Genomic DNA, 23,654 nt, shown 5'->3' with positions numbered 1-23,654 from the left:
CTGAATACTCACTGCTACCAGGCCATGGTATAAAGTACAACAATACCAAAGTACTGTCAACCACTGTATCTTATCACGCCTGGCTACAAAGGGAAGCCATTGAAATCCTGAAGCACACTAATAGCTTCAACCATAAGGAGGAATCTGAACGAGTACAAAAAGCCTGGCTCCTAGTCCTGAAAGCCTTCAATCCTGAAGGACACGATGGCTGCAGCAGACCAGAAAAAGCAATGGGGGATCAGTTGCCTGTCTCCGCAAGGCAGGCCAATGTACATCAGGCTCCTTAATCGAAGCCTGCACTGTATAATGAGGTGTACTTGGAACACCACTCTATTCCACTGCAAGCTTTGCTGTTATCGAAGATAGTCGGGAACCCTTGACAATTATTACATGTTATAAACCTCATTTTTGGTCCGTACTGAAAATTTACAGTTCAAAAATAATAAAGGTGTTCTTTAATCCACCTATTCAATACTTTATTTCCACTTATAGTGTTATTGTGTTTATGTAAGCACTGTAAGTGGAAATAAAGTATTGAATAGGTGGATTAAAGAACACCTTTATTATTTTATAAACACAATAACACTATAAATATAAATAAAGTATTGAATAGGTGGATTAAAGAACACCTTTATTATTTTTGAACCCCTGACAATGCCGAACACAGTCTTTGGTGAAAGGTTGGGACCATCACATGCTCCTGGACCACAGCCTACAAGCCTGGAAAGCACTGACATAAGTCAATACACTGCCATGTCTGCTCGGGGTCCTGTTACCGAGTAATCATGACTTTGTTTGCAGCATTCGCTGCACAAGCCAACAGCAGTATAAAAAGTGGTTAAACACCTTCAAATGTAACCAACAGTCCTGGATTTGAATCTAGCAACCTCGTGAACAAGAGCAGGGCAGCAATTAAATAATTATACACACAGGCAAGAAATAAAAAAGTACATGAATTATATGAAATATTTAATAAAATATCACTTTTCTTCTTCTGAAAAACACAAAATTTACAATATCATTTGAACTAATGACTTGGTAAAAGGATAATCAGTTTCTCACTTATAACTTGTAAAGTAGCAACAAAACTTCAAAAATACTGTAATCAAACACACAGTATTTAATTTTTATAAATCACAATTCAAAAAAATTATTACTCACTGTAATGTTCCATTCATTGTATATAAACAAAGGAAAATACAAGTACCAATACAGTAGAAAAAAATGTGTATACATTCCTTTTGTATTTTACAGATGTGTTCAAATCATCAGAGAAGTCTCTTTTTAAACATTACTTCTATATTACCTGTTTAAAGAAGTAATGTTTAAATGGTACATCTTCCCCTTTTGTTGATCCAATCAAGATGATACTAGTACTGAAATGGAATAATTCTGAGATATGAAAACATTAAATCTTACATAAATGCCTTGTTTTGTCTATTTCTCAGATAGGTGTCATCTATGCCAAGCATCAGTTTATGCTTCACTACATTTTGGGTGTTCATGATAACATGTTCAATGTGCCAAAGATCCGATCAAACTGGGAAACATCAACCTTAGTCACAGAGTTGGAAGACTTCATATAAAGCCATTGAAAATGACACAGGACCAATAGATGAAGGCTGTACAACTCAAACTACCATATATATATGTGAATAATCCCCATGCCTTAATTTTAGGAGAGAAAATGTTTAAAACAATTCTTGTGCGTTTGTCTAGCTTTTAAAAATATTTATATTAAAAACTGTAAATACTACAGTACAATAAATTGCAAAATTATTAAGCAATTGATCGCTTTTTCTTTTTTCCTTGGCTGAATTGTCACCGCAGAGACCACTTCAGAGGCTCCCAGGTTCGATTCCTACCAGGGTTGAGAATTTTAATCGCACAATTACTTCCTCTGGCTTGGGGACTGGATGTGCGTATTTGTTCCAATGTTCTCCTCTTCATATATACACAACATACCACAGAAACAAGCACTAGTGGTGAATACAACCCTCCACATAAGGTTGGCATCAGGAAGGGCATCCTGTCATAAAACAGGGTCAAATCCATATGTGACAGTTCACACTTACCGCCTCATAAGGGTGTGGAAAAAGTGACAGAAGAAGAATTCCTTGCATTGTAAGCTTCATTAGTAGCCTATACTCCATTGGTATTTCAAAATATACTGCCGTCTGGTCTGTATTACCAATTTGCAAGAGTACATACAAATTTTTCTGGCTCAAACCAATAACAAATCTGTAGAAATTCACCATCTTTTCTTCATAATTGGCTGGGTGATTATGTACAATGTTTGTTTTCTTATGGAAACAAGTTATTTTGTTCAAAACCAAACGGGAGACATCCACAGCTAGCCTTACACCTGGTATTTTAGCTTTCAACCACCACATTTCACGCATGGCTGCACATCCAAACTGTGTCTTCAGTCACATATTTGTATATCCTGTTTTTGATTTCTGGAAACTTCAGTGTTTATCCATAGAATGACTGGCTGTTACTGTCAGTATTTTTGCTCTAATCCGTACTGTATCACAAGTCTTGTCTTCATCATAGTGCTTTCTTCGGGCAGCACGATTACCAATTTGCTCTGTCTCTTCAATTATGTGGAGCTTTTATTTAGCTGCGAACAATTTATAATGGGGCCTTACACACCAGCCATCCTAAATACGTGGTACTACTTAAACTGACACCATGCAAATGATGCAATATGTACTGGGAACAGAGTTTCCAATAGAGCAGGTGGAAAAATACCAAATTCCAGATTTACATACGCCATGAGTACGGCATCAACCTTCACGCAAATAATACGTGCACCTTGATTTTGCCACCAGATTATGAGAAAAGTATGCAGGGATTATTTGCATATATATGTGGTACATAAAGAATCCTAGTGTACTGGAGAGTTGATTGTCTCAACTCGTAACAGAGCACCCTAACAGAAATCAACAATGTACAAGGGTGGATTGAAAAGTTGTGTGCAATATTCTTTTTAACAAATTACTTAATGAGTAGGAGAAATAAAAAAAAATATACAAGATGATAGTACAAGAGTGACCTTTTTTCAACATATGAACCTAGATTCTTGAGACATTTCTGCCATTATGACACCAAATTAAATATGCCTCACAGAACTCTGTTCTCTCTGCACAACCTACATTATTTTACTTCATCTGAACCAATTTCTTCAGTGGTCCAAAAAAAGTGAAAGTCAGGTGAATAAAGGTCTAAACTGCAGGGTGGCCGATAGAGTATCTCCCAGTTATGCTTGTCAATTTATTTCATGAACACTCCAGACCTTGCACCATATGACTTTCAACTCTTCGGGCCAAAGAAGAAATGTTTTTTGATGGGAGAAATATCTTGAGAGGCACATGAAAATCGTTAAAACATTATTTTTTTAACAATTTGCTTTACATCACACTGACACAAATAGGTCTTATGGCAACAGTTGGATAGGAATGGGAAGGAAGCAATCATAACCTTAATTAAGGTACAGCCCCAACACGAATGTGGTGTGAAAATGAGAAACCATGGAAAAACATCATCAGGGCCACCTACAATGTGGTTCAAACCTACTATCTCTCGAATTCAAGCCGACAACTACGCGACTCAAACTACGTAGCCACTCGTTCGGTAATAGGTAAAACCTGTCAATTTTTTATGCTTAACATTTTTGTTTTTGCTACGCATTAAATATTTCATAAAGGAGAAACGTTGTGCATTGTTTTCTGATCCACCCTAGTACCAAGGTTTCAACAGGGCATCAATATTCATCTTTCTCCTGTCAAGAAAATAATCCCAAACTTGAAACCTACAGAAAATGTCAACACTAAAGAAAAGCATTACAACTGAACACCTTTATACACGGTAAAATCCTTGTTAACAATGAACTCAACTAACACTAACACTTGGTTAACAGAACAAAATGTTGATCCCAGCAGAGAGTGTATTATGTCTAATGAAAGGTACTGTAAGTTTTTTTTTTTTTTGTTCCCTGTGTCATTATCTCACTTAATGCAAGCCACCGATGCATTCATTGTGTTCTTTAAGTTGCTTCTCTGCTAGGAATGCAAGAAATGCGATTAAAGGAAGGTAATCCATTGTCAAACCACAGTTGATCACTTGTAGTGTCTGTACTATGTTCTAGTACTCTACTAATAAAGTGATTGATATTCTAACTCAAAAAATTGGGTACTCGTATAACACAATTGTTTTAACATGAACTCTTGATTTCCTGGTCCCTTGGAATTCATGTTAACAAGGTTTAACTGTATTAAATGTTTTAATTTTTTTATTTTATTGATTTGAAAGAAAGACATATGCAGACCTTGTAAAAAGCATCTCAGAGGCACTGACAAAGTAAAGACAGTACTTTTATATGTATTACAATAATCATGATATTCCATGAAAGACTGTGAGCAAAATGATGATTATATAAAAGTGCTGGATTTCATAATTTGTACACAACTGTAATATTATATTTCAATTTACCAAGGTAGAGATTCTTATTTTTTATTTTATTTACAAAAATAAATGGATATAAAGTCACCATAACAGTCATGCATCACTTAACGTCTTTGATATGTCCTATGAAATGTTCGAATGTAATCCCTAAAGTGGATGCTAAAATGTCTGAGCTGGAGAATAAACTCCTGTGAAATATAACTGTTAAAATTTACAAGAATAATCACCAACAGTAATTATCGTCCTTTTTCATGGTTCTATTTACACTGAATACAAAAGAGTTAATTTTTATGTTTCATTTTCTTGTCCCTTGCAGGGAAATATTCAGTTAGATGGAAGTATAGTAAACAGCCAACAAACTGGTCGTAATGGTAGGCTGCAGAAAGGCAGCAATAATATTCTGAATCTTGAAAAGAGGTGCAGTGAATATGATATACAACTTAGCATTTCCAAGACTAAACTGATATCCGTAGATAAGGAACCTAAGAGAACTGAATGTAGATCATTTCAAGGACTTATAATGTGTATTCTCCCAAAACATTAGAACAGTAAGTGAAACTGAATCAACTGAACCAGCATTGGTGGTAGAGTAATGTGTTGTAAATGGAGGAGGGTAGGTTACCTAGGAGAATATCGACTCAGCCATGGAGGGTAAGAGAAGTAGAGGGAGACCATGACGACAATGGTCAGGCTTAGTTTTTAACTCTTAGAGGGCGAAATTTAATATATTAAATCCCACAACAGGTCGCCCGCGAGTGGAATTTAATATATTAAATGGTTAGATAATTTTAAAAACTCAACAGATGGCAGTAAACGACACTTATAGGTCAGAGGCAATCCTCGAATAGAGTTGCATAATCTCCCTGCTAGCTTTTTACAAGCTATGAGAAGCTATCATTTTCAGTCAAGCGTGCATCATGAGTTTTGTGACTGCCTTTTTTGCGATTTATATAGCTATTTTGTGACACGGTTAGTAAGAAGAGAGTCAGTGAGTAATAGAGCTTCATTTTGGATTCTACGGATGTAGATGAAAGAGATTTTTCATTTGAAGGGTCCGAAGACTGAAATTTAAGTAGTGAGTTTTCTCAGTGCAAGAGCGACTCAAGTGCCCCGGAGAACGAAACAGCTGACGAAAGCACTGTCATGATTAACTTGGACCCAGGACCTTCAAGTACCATTCTGATATATAACATTAATCAAGGACCAATTTTACATTCATATTTTGACATGGCGACCGAGCCTACAGAACACTTCTCGCTATGTTTTGATATAAAAATTTTGACACAATTAACCAGGAAAGAGTAATTTATGAAAATAAATGGAAACAACAGACAACACCTCCAACTAGAAGATGTAGAATCAAAGACTGGTCATCTCCAACACTATATAAGGGCTTTGATTGGTGTATAACTTATTTGTGGAATGACTTATGCCTTCTTTGCACCAACATACTGTCACGAAAAAATACAATATCCTACGGACCTCTGCGATGGAGTACACCCAATATTCAAGTTAAGTAATTAACACATTAATGACGGGCTACGTTAATTAACGTAGTTTCGTATTGGTGTGCAGGCGACCGGCTACGTAAATTAACGTTTTCTCACATTGTTCATTCTTGTGTGATTTTATCCTCTCCACCATTTATTAATCGAAATATTTCGTGTTGTTTACAACTAAAGTCTTTGTTGATTGGAATTTAGATAGATATATTCTTTCCTTGACAATGCTTTCTCGGCGCAGGAAATGTGGTTTCATAACACTCAGTACCACGTGACCGAGAGTATTGTCAGGTGTCAGCATTGCGCGCTATAGCAAAGACAGCCTGAAAGATGATGAAATATTTGGAGAATTGCATGCTGATAGTTTATCTGATGTCCCTAGTGATTGCGAAAGTGTAAGTATTAGTGATTGTGAAGATGCATGTCCGTCAACATCAAAATATACGCACGGAAGTAAAAGTGTGATATTCAGTTAAGACGAGTCTGTTGACGGCGACAATAATACGAGTGAAGATGTCAGTGATAGTAGTGACAGTGAGGTTGATGGATGGACAAATAAGGATGAAAACAGAGTCCTAGAACCATTTACAGGTGTTAAAGGTAATTTATATTTCATCCTACTTCTCATGCAAGGTGTGCTTCTGTTGCCAGTCCACAGGAAAGAATGGAGTAGCGCGCACCCGGACGTGTTAATATTACATACATGTGCTTGTTTATAGCTAGTGTTCGATAATTCTAGACGAGTTTTAATTTGCCATATTTTCGGTCTGCCTACAGACATAAAACGCTTCTGCCCACGTAGGGTTAATAAGAGTTGTGGACCTAAACAACACCAAAGGGCTAGTTGCAAATTCAGTTAATTCACAGAAGCTTGGAGACTTTATGTGGAAAGAGATAATGAAGATGTACATGTGACTGTGGAAAATATTCTAATTCCTTATTATATTGGATAATGCATATAAAAGGAAACAATATCAGTATCTTCAATCCTCAATCTTCTTTCTTGACCTTTTTCTCAATTATCTGGGGTCCGCATTAATGCAACTAAGCCCACTTTTGTGGCTGAAGGCCCTTCAAGATGCCGACCCTACATGAAGGAATGATGTTTCTGTAGTGGTAGTAGTGTGATATGTTGTATGTAAGTGAAGATGTGTATTAAGACAATCAAAAACACCAAGCCCCCAAGTCTGAGGAGCTAACCAAATGCAGCTAAAATTCCTAGCCTGGCTGGGAATTGAACCTGGAGCCCTAAACCAAGGACCATTATGCTGACTGATGAATGTAAACAAGGATATCAGAATTTAATTCTGCAATTCAGATTGAAATTTGCAAGAAAATTATCTGCTCCATACTGACCACATCTAGGTGTTCTAGGTTTAGCCAGACAACACTTGTCTCTTACTAATATTGAAAATAAACCTTTGAGGTTTTTTTTTTTTTTGGTGCGCAGGCTTCATATGTTTACAGAAGTAATGAACTAAAACATGACTAATTTTTATATTATTGTAACAAAGTGGTAATATATTCACCTTTAACTGACCGACGGAATGGGACATGAAACAGTCAACCTTGTTCAACATTCCTTATTATACTAGGTTGGTAAATTTTGGCATGTATATGGTGTGCGAATTTCTTCCTATGTTTCTCTCTCCTTTGACTCTATTTGTTCTGAATAATCACTTGAGCTGTATTGAAAGCATCTGGGTTCTATCTAGCTCATATTGATATCCAGCCCAGTCTGTTTAGGCACTCAAATTAATTTCTGTTAGAAGTCTGTTTTGTTATGGAATTACAGAAGTACAGTTAAATTATGCCATAATGGACATTAAGTGGTACATGACTTACAAATAAAATAAAGTCCCCATTGGGCTGGTTCTCCTTTCTGGAATGAATGACTTTCTCCCTTTTCTTTGCAGTCTTGATGGAAAGCACAGTATGCACAGCCTTATAAACACATCTTCTATAGTTCTTCCTTTTTCTTCTTCTTCTTTGACTTCTCCTTTGATTCACTTTTTTCCTCCTTTTGAGCAGCTTTCCCCTAAAAAAAATGCATTAGGCTATTTTTTAATTTCTTAACAACAACAATAAATAAATAAATAAATAAATAAATAAATAAATAAATAAATAAATAAATAAATAAATAAATAAATAAATAAATAAATAAATAAATAAATAAATAAATAAATTAATTAATTACAGAATTCATTCTAGCAAGCCTCTACTTGAACTTTCAATGGCCAACTGAAGAATATTTTCTTGTGCTCCACACTAGGGGAGTTTACCATTTTAAGACTGACAACACAGTTACATATAGAGCGCCCAAAATCACAGCCCATCCAACTATTTAATTTTCTTTTTGAGTAATATTGTACAGGGTGATAAAAAGAAAGCAACCAAAACATCAAAATGGGATGAAGTTTGTGTTTTATGTTAATTTGTCACTGGAAATTCATTTTTTGCATGCTTACATGTTTAATGCTGCGTGTTTACAGGTAACTGCTGCTTGATGGATCACCAAATTACCAGTGTCCATTGTGAGGGAAAGACATTGGTGCTCATTCTTACTATTTAAAAAAAAAAAAGGCCAACAGATTTCTGTGGTCACATGCAGTACCTTTAATATGAGTTAGTAAATCTGTATGAGGATCCACATTATGTGGGTAATTTGTGGTTTTATGAAGAGCATCATATTCTGTTCAGCAGTCATGTAAACAAGTAAAACATGCAATTTTCATGATGGGAACAGCCTGACAAGTAAGCACAAAGATTGCACCATACACAGAAAGTACCGTGAGATAGGTGGTTTAAAATCATGGCATGAACTGACCCAATTATATCCAAGATGAAGATGGCGACTCAACAACAGTTACTGCTAATAAAGAATACAAGGAGCAGATCATACAGTAGTCTGGTTTCATTCAGACAATTTGTGATCTGAATACTCTGGATTTCGGTCAGCAAGTTTTTCAGCAAGATGATGCCACCCCACACATAGGTCAGGGGAACAGAGCACTGTTAGAAGAATGTTTCCCAAACAAGTTGTGTCCAAAGGGACTGCCTTTCCTTTCCCTCACAGAAGCCCAGAACTAATGATATGTGATGCACTTCTCTGGGAATGTTTCACACCCATACCATGAACTCTGCAACAACTATTTAGGTGGGAACATTCACTCACTGATGGGGAATGTAACCCATGAACACTACTCCTATACAGTATCTGACATCATGGAACACACAGAATTTGTTGTTCTAAATTATGGGAAGCATGACACTATTTTGTTTAGTTTTTTGTCCCACCCCATAGATAAAATTACTTTATAGGATGAACAGAGCTGTGCAATTGAAAGGAGGACGAGTCAACTCCACAAAACATTATAGTAAATAAGTACAAAAAGTAAAATGTATCACTAAAATAAGTCAACATAGATGTGGCAAAGTTAGGGCCCAAGGCCTTCTTGTACACTTAACCATTTTAAGGCTATTTATAATTAATATTTTATTTTACAAAGAAATTGGTAATTTATTTACATTTCCATTGGTAAATTAGTCCAATCCCTAACTCACAAATATTTACCTGAATTTGTCCTCTTGAATTCCAATTTTATCTTCATATTTTGATCTTTTCTACGTTTAAAAGCTTCGCTCAAGGTTATCCATCTACTAATGTCACTCCTCGCCATCTCTACTCTTTTGTCGAAAATCACCCAGAAGAAATCAAGCTGCTTTTCTCTAGATTTTTTACAGCTGGAACCATACTCTAGTAGGGGTCTTACCAGACTTATATGCCCTCTCCTTTACATCCTTACTACAGCCCCTAAGTACCCTCATAACCTTGCAAAGATATTTGTAACCTTTATTTACGAACCTGTTTGTACGATTACCGCCTGAGGTACTTTCACCCCATCAACACAAAAATTTTAAATGAGCAGACTTTTGCTCTTGGTGAAACTCACAATCTTAACTTTTCACCCTGTTTATCATCATACCACTGCCTGCCGTTGATTTCACAACACTGTTGTGGTCTTTTTGCAGTTGCTCACCATTTTGTAACTTATTTATTACTCTACACAGTATAACATCATCCGCGAAAAGCCTCACGGATGATTCTAGTTCTTTACTCTTATCATTTATATATATAGGAAAACAAAGGTCCAACAGTACTGTCTTGAGGAATTCATAATCTTCACAGGGCCATATGGAAGGCTCAGTGCCAGAGGTGACTAAGCACCATCTACCACATTTTGAGTAAATGAAGGATAAAGTCAGCAAGGGATTTAAAATTATAGCAGCTTTCAAAATAATTTATTGAAGCACCTGGACAATGAGAAAAGTATCCTTTTCCATAATGAAAAGTGTTCCAAAGTTTATATTACGCTAGTAAGTGTATCAGTACTACAAATTTTTCTCTCTAACAGTCATCATATCTTAGGGTGTAAAGACAATGAGGAGATTTTTCTCTCTGGATAAAACTGCACAGGCAGTACCACAGGAATTAAACTATAATATGCCCTCTTCATCTTGATCTGCTGTTGCCTTCACTGTTGCCAGATTTCTGTAGAACTGATGAATAGGAGGGATATACTTCAACAGCTCCAAAAGGTCAGTCTTTTTCGCAGTCGTCATCCTGTGCCCCTGAGGATACAAGAGTGTGGTTGTGCCCCTAAATCCACTTGGGCGACCAACTGTTCTCTTACTCAGATCAACGGTCACTGCAACAAGTTCTTGAAAGTTGTAGAAAGCTATTAACTTAAGTGGACTGTCTTTATGGAGAACAAACTTGAAAGTTGTAGAAAGCTATTAACTTAAGTGGACTGTCTTTATGGAGAACAATGTGTCAAATCTGAAACCACTGCACTTTTTGTCCTGCGATAGATATTTTCCAGTAAGTGATCTCATTCTGGAGTTGTTTGCAGGAACAGAACATGCTGCTGTTCATGTGAGCAACATGGAAATAAGGTTTCTTCTTTTTTGCTGATGCAATGACAGTCAACCAGTTTTCTGGTGTAAAGACATTGGGCTTACCTGATTCATTAGTAGAGGTATTTTCTTCCGTCTGATATGTCCTATTATCACTACTAACAGTAGGTAAGTCGGATACCAACAAGCTCACATGTAAAATCACTACCATCTCAGAATTTAGTCGTGTATAGCTCACACATCACAATCGTCTTTATAGTACCAGACTTGTTCACTGGTGGCAGCACGTTACAGAAACAGTACGGTTGTTAGTCATATGTGGCATAGATAGAGAATACAATCTTTTCTACTCATTACACTGAAAATGTCAAAATGTGCCGTGATGGCGCATAGTCACCTCTGGCACTCAGCCACTCATATAATGCTTCACCTACTCTACTTCTCAGAGTTCTATTTTCTAGAAATTTTGCCACCCATTCAGTCACACTCTTGTTTAGTCCAATTATCCTCATTCTGTCAATAGCAATACAGTCCATTTGACCTGCTGAATCTAAAATCTTGCTGGAATCCTACAAGTTGAGCCTCAGTGGAATAACTTTTCCTAAACTCTAACTGCCTTCTATCAAACCAGTTAATAATTTTGCAAACATGTCTAATATAATATTTCTTTCACATCTTGTGAATGCCAGGAAACCAGATTTTACGACAACTAGTGATGAGAAATCTGGAAAGAAGACAGGAGGACAATGGATCCATGAAATTCAGCATCTCAAAGAAGTTGGATTCAAGATAGCACATGCAAAGAAACAAAAATTACTACCCTTCTTAAGACTCACAAATTTTCAGCAGAAATGAAACACAGAAGGGTTATAGTGATTTCAGACTAACTGAGAAAACTACGATTGGAACGAATGAAAAGGTAATGGGCAGATCACAAGAACCACACAGTACAACCATCAAAGAGAAAGTGAACGTGAAACGACTCAAGTGGTCCAATGTGGCCAATAATCAGAAAGAATGATTTCTCACAGCTTACATGCGACACGTCAAACTGACTGGCCTGTAATTATCGGAGTTATGTTTATCACCCTCCTCTCTGTACACAGGGGCTACTATAAGCAACTCTCCATTCATTTGGTATAACTCCTTGATGCAAACAGTTATCAAATAACTACTTCAGATATGAACCTTACTGTACTGTACTGTAGAAATGTATGTTTGCATGACATATTTACCTGCTCCTACAGTATGATGTATTTAAGGTTCTTTTTCCTTAACACACGTGCATAGGAAAATGAACTCAACAAAAATTGTTCTGATGGACTGTATATCAATATGTGGTTGGGAGGCACGACCAGTCTTAAGGGAAGTAATGAATAGGAAGAGCATTATTACATTCGCGGTTTTAGCATAGGAGCGATGATATGTAACCACTCTTGAGGAATGACAAAACCATTGAGGCTGCTTTATACCAGAACACTTTCCCCATTTGAGGATACAATCATTATCACGGTATATAAATATGATTGACGTGAATGGTTCAAGACACTATCATGATCAATGCAGTGACTTGGTCTTCGTTTGTTGCTCATAGTGAAAATGAAAAGCCTGCTTCTATCAGTTTGCTATAGTCTGCTATACATAACCTTCCTATTCAGACAACAGATTTCTTCCGCGCCACTTAAAGGTAAATTTCCCATTGATCTCCTATGGACAAAATTTTCTATGAGCAGCTCTTTTTTTATTTCTTTTTTTACAAGATATCAAATGTCAAGAGCTTCAAATATCTTGGTGAGATGATCCAGTTTAATGGCTTAGAAGAGGAGAAAATCAAGGAAACAATCAGAAAGATGGAACTAGTCTACCCATTAACAAAAGACGTGTACAACAAATCATTAAGTCTGACAACAAAAAACATGGTGATCAAGCCAGAAGGATTATACGCAAGTATACAAGTAGAGGGCCCAGGAAACGACCTGGGGGAGTCTCTACCCCAGTCGGATCTCCGGGGGGAACTACGTTGAGAGAAGCCTCAAGAAATGTGCGATGCTGCAAGGAACAGTACTGTTTAGGAACTTGGAATGTAAGATCCATGTATCAAGGAAAGCTGGATATAGTCAAACGAGAAATGAAGAGACTGGGCATCGATATACTGGGAATAAGCGAAGTGAGATGGATTGGTATTGGTGAATTTGCTACAGATGAGTACATGGTATACTATTCTGGACATGAAAACCAAAAGAAAAATGGAGTTGCCCTCATAGTTAGCAACAGGGTGCGTAAAACTAGAATGATGTCTGTACGTTTTCAAGGCCAACCTTTTAACATCACAGTCATACAAATTTACGCACCAACCACTGAAGCTGAAGAGGAAGATATTGACCAGTTTTATGAAGACTTACGAGAATTGCTACAGTTAACACCAAAGAAGGATGTCGTCTTCATTATTGGCGACTGGAATGCCAAAGTAGGAAATCAAACTGTAGATGGAGTAACGGGAAAATTTGGCCTTGGCACAACAAATGAAGCTGGACAGAGACTCCTAGAATTCTGTCAAGACAACTCACTGGTCATTACCAACACACTGTTTCAATTGCCCAAACGACGCCTATACACCTGGACCTCGCCAGATGGTAAATGTCGGAATCAGATCGACTACATACTCTGTAGTCAAAGGTGGAGGAGTGCTGTACAGTCATCCAAAACAAGGCCTGGGGCTGATTGTGGATCAGATCACGAGCTCTTAATTTCCAAATTCCGGCTCAAATTAAAGAGGATTGACAGAGCTAAACCATCAAGCAGATATGACCTAAATAGCATACCTCTTGAATATACAGTAGAGGTTAGAAACAGATTTAATGGATTAGATTTAAGAGATAGAGTCCCAGAAGAGCTATGGTCAGAAGTACGTTGTGTTGTTAAGGAGACAGCGGAAAAGCATATTCCCAAGAAAAAGAACAAGAAGAAGGCCACATGGTTATCGGGTGAAGCACTACAAATAGCAGAAGAAAGAAGGAATGCAAAAATCAAAGGGGAAAGATCGAAAATGTCTAAATTAAATGCAGAGTTTCAGAAACTAGCTAGAAGAGATAAGAATGCCTTTTTGAATGAACAGTGCAAGGAAGTTGAGGAAAATAACAGACTGGGTAAGACAAGAGATCTTTACATAAGAATTGGAGACATCAGAGGGAAATTCCAAGCTAAGATTGGAATGATAAAAGATAAAAATGGAAAAGATCTTACTGAAGCAGAGGAGATTAAAGAAAGGTGGAGGGAATATGTAGGCAATTTGTATAGGAAAGATGGGAATACTCCTGATGATGAAGTTACTCTGTTGTCAGAGCCAGAACCAGATATCTTAGAAAGTGAGGTCAAGTGGGCCCTAGAGAGTATTGCAAACAATAAGGCAAGTGGTTATGATGGAATCCCTGCAGAACTGTTCAAAATCCTAGGAGAGGATGCTGTGAAAGTGCTACATTCAATATGTCAGCAAATATGGAAAACCCAGCAGTGGCCAAAAGATTGGAAAAACTCAGTGTTCATCCCAATTCCAAAGAAGGGCAGCGCTAAAGAATGTTCAAACTACCGAACAATCGCACTTATATCGCATGCTAGTAAGGTTATGCTCAAGATCCTGCAAAATAGGCTTCGGCAGTATGTAGATCGAGAACTACCTGAAGAACAAGCCGGTTTCCGCAAAGGCAGAGGAACCAGAGATCAAATTGCTAATATTCGCTGGATTATGGAGAAAGCAAGAGAATTTCAGAAAGACCTATACTTATGCTTTATTGACTATGCTCAAGCCTTTGACTGTGTCGACCACAATAAATTGTGGCAAGTACTCAAGACTATGGGAGTACCAGATCATCTTATTTGCCTTATGAGAAATCTCTACTCTGATCAGGAAGCTACGGTGAGAACCCTATATGGAACAACTGAATGGGTCAAGATTGAGAAAGGTGTACGTCAAGGCTGCATATTGTCACCTTACTTATTCAACTTATATGCAGAGTATGTGATGAGGAATGCCAAATTAGATGAAACAGAAACTGGAGCTAAAATTGGTGGGATACATATAAATAACCTTAGATATGCTGATGACACCACCCTGTTGGCAGAAAGTGAAGAACAACTTAAGTATCTACTAATGAAGGTGAAAGAAGAAAGTGCAAAAGCTGGACTAAGGTTGAATGTCAAGAAAACAAAGATCATGGCAACTAAACCTATCACCTCCTGGCATATAAATGGTGAAACAATGGAGGTTGTTCCTAGTTTCATCTACTTGGGCTCCAAAATAACTGCTGATGGCGATTGCAGCCATGAAATTAAGAGACGCTTGCTCCTTGGGAGGAAGGCAATGGCCAACCTTGATAACGTTTTCAAGAGTAGAGACGTAACTTTAAGAACGAAGATTCGTATAGTGAAGGCTATGGTCTTCCCAGTAGCAATGTACGGAAGCGAAACCTGGACAGTAAGAAAGGCTGAGCGCCGAAGAATAGATGCATTTGAACTATGGTGTTGGAGAAAACTCCTTAGAGTTCCGTGGACTGCGAAGAGATCTAATAAGTCCATATTACAGGAAATCAACCCAGGCTGTTCACTGGAAGGTCAAATACTCAGGCAAAAACTAAAGTACTTCGGTCATATCATGAGAAAACATGATTCACTGGAAAAGACCTTAATGCTGGGGAAGACTGATGGTAACAGGAGAAGAGGGCGACAACGGATGAGGTGGATTGATGACATCAAGGAAGCCACGGCTCTCAATTTAGAAAGACTTCGGAAAATTGTATACGACAGGAAGAAATGGCGCACTTTGGTCTATGGGGTCACGGAGAGTCGAAAGCGACTAAACGACTAACAACAACAACATACAAGTAGAGGATTGCTGGAACTGGACAAGAAAAATCTTGAGGAATATTCTGGGACCTAGATATGTTGGTGGACAATAGTGTGATTGTAGCGGGAGATCTGAATTTGCCAGATGTCAATTGGGAAGGAAATGTGAACGACAGGAAGCATGACCAACAAATGGCAAATAAGTTAATATGGGAAGGACAGCTGATTCCGAAAGTGATGGAACCAACCAGAGGGAAAAATATCCTGGATGTCGTGCTGATAAAACCAGATGAGCTCTATAGGGAAACTGAAGTAATAGATGGTATTAGTGATCATGAAGCTGTTTTTGTGGTAGTTAAAAATAAATGTGATAGAAAGGAAGGTCTTAAAAGTAGGACTGTTAGGCAGTACCATATGGCTGATAAAGCAGGCATGAGGCAGTTTCTAAAAAGTAACTATGATCGGTGGAAAACGCTAAATAAAAATGTAAACAGACTCTGGGATGGGTTTAAAGAAATTGTTGAGGAATGCGAAAAGAGGTTTGTACCATTAAGGGTGGTAAGGAATGGTAAAGACCCACCTTATTATAATAGAGAAATAAAGAGATTAAGAAGGAGGTGCAGACTGGAGAGAAATAGAGTTAGAAATGGCTGTGGAAGTAAGGAGAAATTGAAGGAACTTACTAGAAAATTGAATCTAGCAAAGAAGGCAGCTAAGGATAACATGATGGCAAGCATAATTGGCAGTCATACAAATTTTAGTGAAAAATGGAAGGGTATGTATAGGTATTTTAAGGCAGAAACAGGTTCCAAGAAGGACATTCCAGGAATAATTAATGAACAAGGGGAGTGTGTATGTGAGGATCTTCAAAAGGCAGAAGTATTCAGTCAGCAGTATGTAAAGATTGTTGGTTACAAGGATAATGTCGAGATAGAGGAGGAGACTAAGGCCAAAGAAGTAATAAAATTTACATATGATAACAATGACATTTACAATAAGATACAAAAGTTGAAAACTAGAAAAGCGGCTGGAATTGATCAGATTTCTGGGGATATACTAAAGACAATGGGTTGGGATATAGTACCATATCTGAAGTACTTATTTGATTATTGTTTGGTCGGAGGAGCTATACCAGATGAATGTTGAGTTGCTATAGTAGCCCCTGTGTATAAAGGAAAGGGTGATAGACATAAAGCTGAAAATTACAGGCCAGTAAGTTTGACATGCATTGTATGTAAGCTTTGGGAAGGCATTCTTTCTGATTATATTAGACACGTTTGTGAAATTAATAACTGGTTCGATAGAAGGCAATTCGGTTTTAAGAAAGGTTATTCCACTGAAGCTCAACATGTAGGATTCCAGCAAGATATAGCAGATATCTTGGATTCTGGAGGTCAAATGGACTGTATCGCGATTGACCTGTCTAAAGCATTTGATAGGTGGATCATGGGAGACTACTGGCAAAAATGAGTGCAATTGGACTAGACAAAAGAGTGACTGAATGGGTTGCTATATTTCTAGAAAATAGATCTCAGAGAATTAGAGTAGGTGAAGCTTTATCTGACCCTGTAATAATTAAGAGGGGAATTCCTCAAGGCAGTATTATCGGACCTTTATGTTTTCTTATATATATAAATGATAAGAGTAAAGGAGTGGAATTGGAGGTAAGGCTTTTTGCAGATGATGTTATTCTCTATAGAGTGATAAATAAGTTACAAGATTGTGAGCGACTGCAACGTGACCTCGAAAATGTTGTGAGATGGACAGCAGGCAATGGTATGTTGATAAACGGGGTTAAAAGTCAGGTTGTGAGTTTCACAAATAGGAAAAGTCCTCTCAGTTTTAATTACTGCGTTGATGGGGTGAAAGTTCCTTTTAGGGATCATTGTAAGTATCTAGGTGTTAATATAAGGAAAGATCTTCATTGGGGTAATCACATAAATGGGATTGTAAATAAAGGGTACAGATCTCTGCACATGGTTATGAGGGTGGTTAGGGGTTGTAGTAAGGATGTAAAGGAGAGTGCATATAAGTCTCTGGTAAGACCCCAACTAGAGTATGGTTCCAGTGTATGGGACCCTCACCAGGATTACCTGATTCAAGAACTGGAAAAAATCCAAAGAAAAGCAGCTCGATTTGTTCTGGGTGATTTCCAACAAAAGAGTAGCGTTACAAAAATGTTGCAATGTTTGGGTTGGGAAGAATTGAGAGAAAGAAGAAGAGCTGCTCGACTAATTGGTATGTTATATGTTATAATTCTCATGTTAGGTCCGTATTGAAATGTACGTAAATACAAAGTATGTTACAAGTGTTTATTTATATATCCACCTATTCAATACAAAGAGATCTTTGCAATTTTAGCCACGGACATTCTAATATTTTGTATATTTAGACTAACACCTATAATGATATCCTCTTTTTATGGCTTGTAAGAGCAATCAGGATCCTGATTTTTCACCATACAGGTTTGAATTTGAGGCTGATGATGCCCTTAATATGGGCAAAACATGTCCGTTAACATTTTATAATAATATTTAATTTCTAAAAAGATCTCTTTGTATTGAATAGGTGGATATATAAATAAACACTTGTAACATACTTTGTATTTAATTGGTATGTTCCAAGCTGTCAGCAGAGAGATGGCGTGGAATGACATTAGTAGACAAATAAGTTTGAATGGCGTTTATAAAAGTAGGAAAGATCACAATATGAAGATAAAGTTGGAATTCAAGAGGACAAACTGGGGCAAATATTCATTTATAGGAAGGGGAGTTAGGGATTGGAATAACTTACCAAGGGAGATGTTCAATAAATTTCCAATTTCTTTGAAATCATTTAGGAAAAGGCTAGGAAAGCAACAGATAGGGAATCTGCCACCTGGGCGACTGCCCTAAATGCAGATCAGTATTGATTGATTGAGTTATACAAAGAGACTGAAGGAATTATGGAGTCAATGAAAAAGAGATGAATGCAATTTTATGGCCTTCTCCTATGTATGAATCAAGAAAGGTTGAGTCAAAAGCTCCTTATACATTTCAAGGGGGAGAAGATTGTTCCCAGGTGGTTTATGGAGATACAGACTGATACGGAGAAAATGGGCATTAGTGAGGAAGACATTCAAATCAGAAACCACTTCTGACAATTAGTTTCAGACTTCATAAACTTCCGAGGAGAAGTAGAAAATAAAACTTTAAAAGTGGTCTTTTCAGAGGAAAGAATTAAGGCGATAAGCCAACAAATGAAGCTGTTGGAAGGGAAGGGTGAGCCAGGATACCATAGTAGTTACTTCGTAGTCCATTGTGGCCAAAATCAAACAGAAGAAGGAGGTCTGTCAAATTTCATGCCTACTGCTACTACACAAAGGAGAAAAGGAAACAAGGGGGGGAATTTAAAACCTTTAATATAATTACAAGCACCATACCATACCTCTTTGCTGTGCTTCCCAGGGTATGTTTTATTTTCTATAACAACTTCCTTGCATTTTTCTTGTTCGACTAGGAAATCTTTGGCCTCCCAAGCTTGAGAACCATCTTTAAATAAGAATATTGCTCGATTGTCATCGACCAGATATCTGAAATATGAAGAACATGATAATAACCACATACTGACCAAAATAATAACAGCAGCATAAACAAGACAGAGATGTTTTAACTAACCTTTCTGCTTGAATATGATTGTTCCATAAACTTGATTGCCAAAGTTTGGTAATAGTTTCTGTTTCATCCCTCGTCATATCTCCATCAACACTCACGAATGACATCAGTGTACGGCCCTTCTTGGTCAGCTTCAGGATATTTTCTGGGTTGCTGGTGTCAATCTAAAACTTTCTGTATATTAATGACAAACACAAGGCACTAGGTTCAAGAGGAATGAATAACTCAAATATGAACAGTTATTTAAATAATATTTCAAATTCCAGATCTTTATATCCTTGAATAACAAGGCCATAGCTCTTAGTCTGTTCCACTGTCAACAAATATAAACAAGCTTTAATCCACTGCATGCAGGTGTTATAAGTAATCATAAAGCTGTTTTCTTTGTGGAAAATAAATGTGATAGAAAGGAAGGTTGTGAAAGTAGGGACATTAGGCAGTACCATATGGTTGATAAGACAGGCACGAAAGAATTTAAAAATAGTAATTACGATTTAGTGGAAAAGGGTGAATAAAAATGTAAACGGTCTGTGAGATGGCTTTAAAACAATTGTTGAGGAGTGTGAAAAGAGGTATGTACCTTTCCAGATGGTAAGACCCAGTACATTATAACATATAAATAAAGAGATTCAACTGCAAGTTGGAATGAAATGGAGTTAGGAATGGCTGTGGAAGCAAGGATAAATTGAAGTAACATGCCAGGAAATTGAATTTAGCAAAGAAGTCATCCAAGGGTAACATAATGGCAAGCATAATTGGCAGACATATGAATTTCAGATGGTTAATATCGGAATTACCTCTGCAAATAACCTTACTCCTTGTGGGTGGGGTTAACTTCCAATAAGTAACCAGGGGAACCTGACCCCTACAGAGCGCGTCCCCAGGTGGCGGATAGGGGGCCCCTACAGTATGTAGGGCTGGTTGAAATAACCAATACAACCCGCGGACCAACAGGTAGCCCAATTCCTGGGGGTTTTAAAATACTGGGACACCCTCCCTCCAGGGGTCATAAATATGGAGGGCCCTTGCCCTGGGTTAAGGGTGAAGACCTCAACGGCATCTACGGCGGAGAAGATGGACTTCGGTACGGCGGAGATGGCGGAAGAGGCAACCCATCCTTCTGGGGTGTACAGATGGAACCTACTGCCTTGTAGGACGAGGAAGGCATCCTCAAAGGCTAAGGGAGTAAACCCTGAAAGAAAATCCTCTTATGCGTTAGGCCTAGCAAGTCAGCAGGAGAGTATTGAGTATAGTTGCTTTCAATAAGAAAAAGAGCCTCGGAAAGAATATTATAGACCGGACTGACACGTCCTATCAGACAATTGTAAAGTATGATGACCGTAAGGCTGATGATATACAATGTTCTGAAAGGAAACCCCAAATAAAAAAGAGACCCAAATACCGAATTGGAACTATGAACATTCTATCATTAACTGGAAAGTTAGAAGAACTCCTAGACATGATGGATAGAGGAAAAATATCAATATTGGGATTAAGTGAGACCAAATGGAAAGGGATTGGAAGTAAGACACTTCGTGGAGGTTATAAATTATACTGGAGTGGACAGGAGAAGGTAGCGAAAAATGGTGTTGGATTCTTAATTAACGAAAGGACTGATGCTACTGCTGAAGTTATCTGCAAAAGTGATAGAATCATTAAAATGTCCATGAAACTGGAGAACACTAAGTACACTATCATACAAGTGTATGCCCCACAGACAGGCTGCAGTGAGGAAGACAAAGAGAAATTTCGACAAGACCTGGAAGATACAGTTAATGAGGAAAATGTTATTATTATTGGAGATCTAAATGCGCAAGTTGGGGTAGACAGACTTGGGTACGAGAACATCATTGGTCCACATGGATTTGGACAAAGGAACCCAGAAGGAGAACAACTATTAGATCTGTGCAGAAGAAATGATCTTATGATCAAAAATACATTCTTCAAAAAAAGAGACAGTCACAGAATAACAAGGTACAGTTGGGATGGCCAGTATAGAACATTGATTGACTACGTAATCACAAATAAAGATGGTGGCAGGTACATCACAGATGTAAAGGTCATCCCTAGTGAAAGCATGGACAGTGATCACAGATTGTTGGTAGTAGACTTCAAACATAAGACAAAAGAAACGCAGAAACTTATTACGAAAAAAACAAGGATTCAACAGAGTTTGCCGAAGTGTGAAGTAACCAGCGTTAATGAAGAATGGAAGGCCTTCAAAGACACCTTTGTGGGAGAAGCCAAAAACCTATGTGGAGTTACAAGTTCTATCAAAAGAAAAAAGGAGACACCATGGTGGAATGATAGAGTGAAAACAGCGGTGAAAGAAAGAAACCAAATAAAGAAGGCACTGGACAAGGAGAAACAAAAACAGGGACAAGAACGAAATGAACAAGAAATACAAAGACTTCAAGGAGTATACAGGAACAAGAAACTTGCTGTAAAGAACGTAAGGGAAGAAAAAGAGAAGAAATGGAATGAGTTTGCAGACAAACTGGAAGAGGACAGTAGAGGAAATATGAAATTGCTATACAGAGTAGTGAAAAACAAGCGAAGGGATCAAGAGACCATAAAAGCAATACAACGTGATGATGGAACTCTGGCACAAGAAGAGGGAGAAATTAAACAAGAACTCAAGATCTATTTCGAAAAGCTGCTGAATGGAGATACAGAAAACATAACAACGGATAGAGGAGAGCCAAGTCGAGGAACCACAACTGAACCACCAATTACATGGCTTGAGGTTGAAAATGCGCTCAAGAGCATGAAGAAAGGAAAGGCAGTGGGCGTAGATGAACTAAGTGCAGATATGCTGAAAGCAGCGGGAGTTCCAGGAATCCAATGGCTCTATAGACTGCTCAACAAGATATGGGAGGAAAATAGTATTCCTGAGGACTGGAAGATGGGCATCATTGTACCTCTGTTCAAGAAAGGAAGCCGACGAAAATGTACTAATTACCGTGGTATCACACTACTGTCTCATGTCCTGAAAATATTGGAAAAAATAATAGAGACCAGAATCAGAGATATTGTTGAACCAATTTTGGAAGAAGAGCCGTATGGTTTCAGACCAGGAAGGTCAACTACAGACCTTATATTTGCAATTAGGATGCTAATGGAAAAATACTGGGAGAAGAACAAGCCTTTATTCCTAATATTTTTGGACATTGAGAAAGCATACGATAGTGTACCAAGGGAAAGAATTTGGCAATGCATGAAAGAACTTCAAGTGCGAGATAGCCTTATAGACAAAGTGAAAATGTTGTATAGTGGAAACAGAAGCTGAATTCAAGTAGGATGTGGTTTGTCGGACTGGTTTGAAACAAAGAGAGGAGTGCAGCAGGGCAGCTCATTGTCACCACTTCTATTTATTATTGTAATGGATGTAGTAATGAAATCTATTAAAAGGAAAGAACATGGAGATATTAAAGCCTTCACATTTGCAGATGATGTTGTGATCTGGAGTGACTCAGAAGAGGAATTGGGAGAGAGAATACAAAGCTGGAATGAGGAGTTTAAGAAATATGGTTTAAACATCAGCAAGACCAAGACGGTGGTGATGAAAGTGTATGGGGAAGGAGCAGAACCAATAGTCATGTTAAATGAAGCTCAACTGGACAGCGTTCCAGTTTTCAAATACTTGAGTAGCGTTATATCAAATGACAACCTAGCAAAACATGAGGTGAACAATCGAATCAATAAGGCAACACAATTCTACCACCAGGTAAGACACCTGCTGTGGGATGAGCAAATATCCATGAAAACAAAAATGACATTGTACAAGTCCTATTATACACCAATTCTTACATACAGTCTCGAAACCACAACAATGACCAATAGAGATAATTCCAAACTTCAGGCAGCTGAAATGAAATTCCTACGCACTATGATCCAGAAAACCAGGAAAGACAAGATTAGGAATGAGAAAATTAGAGAAGAAGTAGGAATAGACAATTCTCTCCTAAATAAGATTCAGATATCAAGACTGAAGTGGTTTGGTCACATGAAGAGGATGCCAGTAAACAGAACTGCAAGGAAGGAATTTGACAGAAAGGTAGAAGGAAGACGACCCGTGGGAAGGCCACGAAGGAAATGGATAGATTTAGTTAAGAGCGATGTAATGCTGAGAGGTCATGATTGGGACAAGTTGGTGGAGGAAGAATGGTACAAGGACAGGATGAGATGGAGGAGGCTCATATACCACACCCGGGAAACTGGAGATGGTTTAGGATGATGATGAATATCGGAATTACATTGACTGCATGCAATGAGT

General features: G+C 37.8%; 1 protein-coding gene across 1 annotated transcript in view; it reads right to left on the bottom strand.

Moving 5' to 3' along the window:
• Positions 1-651: 651 nt before the first annotated feature.
• Positions 652-23,654, bottom strand: part of boca (LDLR chaperone boca) — a 44,282-nt gene continuing 21,279 nt past the window's right edge. Inside the window, exons 3-5 of the mRNA XM_067155994.2 lie at positions 19,382-19,542; positions 19,152-19,296; positions 652-8,007 (exon numbers count right to left, since the gene is read on the bottom strand). Of these exons, the coding sequence (XP_067012095.1) occupies positions 7,930-8,007; positions 19,152-19,296; positions 19,382-19,542 (384 nt within the window). The 3' untranslated portion in view covers positions 652-7,929. The remainder of the gene's footprint in view (positions 8,008-19,151; positions 19,297-19,381; positions 19,543-23,654) is intronic.

Source organism: Anabrus simplex, chromosome 1, assembly GCF_040414725.1.
Source record: "Anabrus simplex isolate iqAnaSimp1 chromosome 1, ASM4041472v1, whole genome shotgun sequence".
NCBI lineage: Eukaryota > Metazoa > Arthropoda > Insecta > Orthoptera > Tettigoniidae > Anabrus > Anabrus simplex.
The sequence above is the reverse complement of the archived record's forward strand: the minus strand, read 5'-3'. Positions and strand labels throughout refer to the sequence as shown.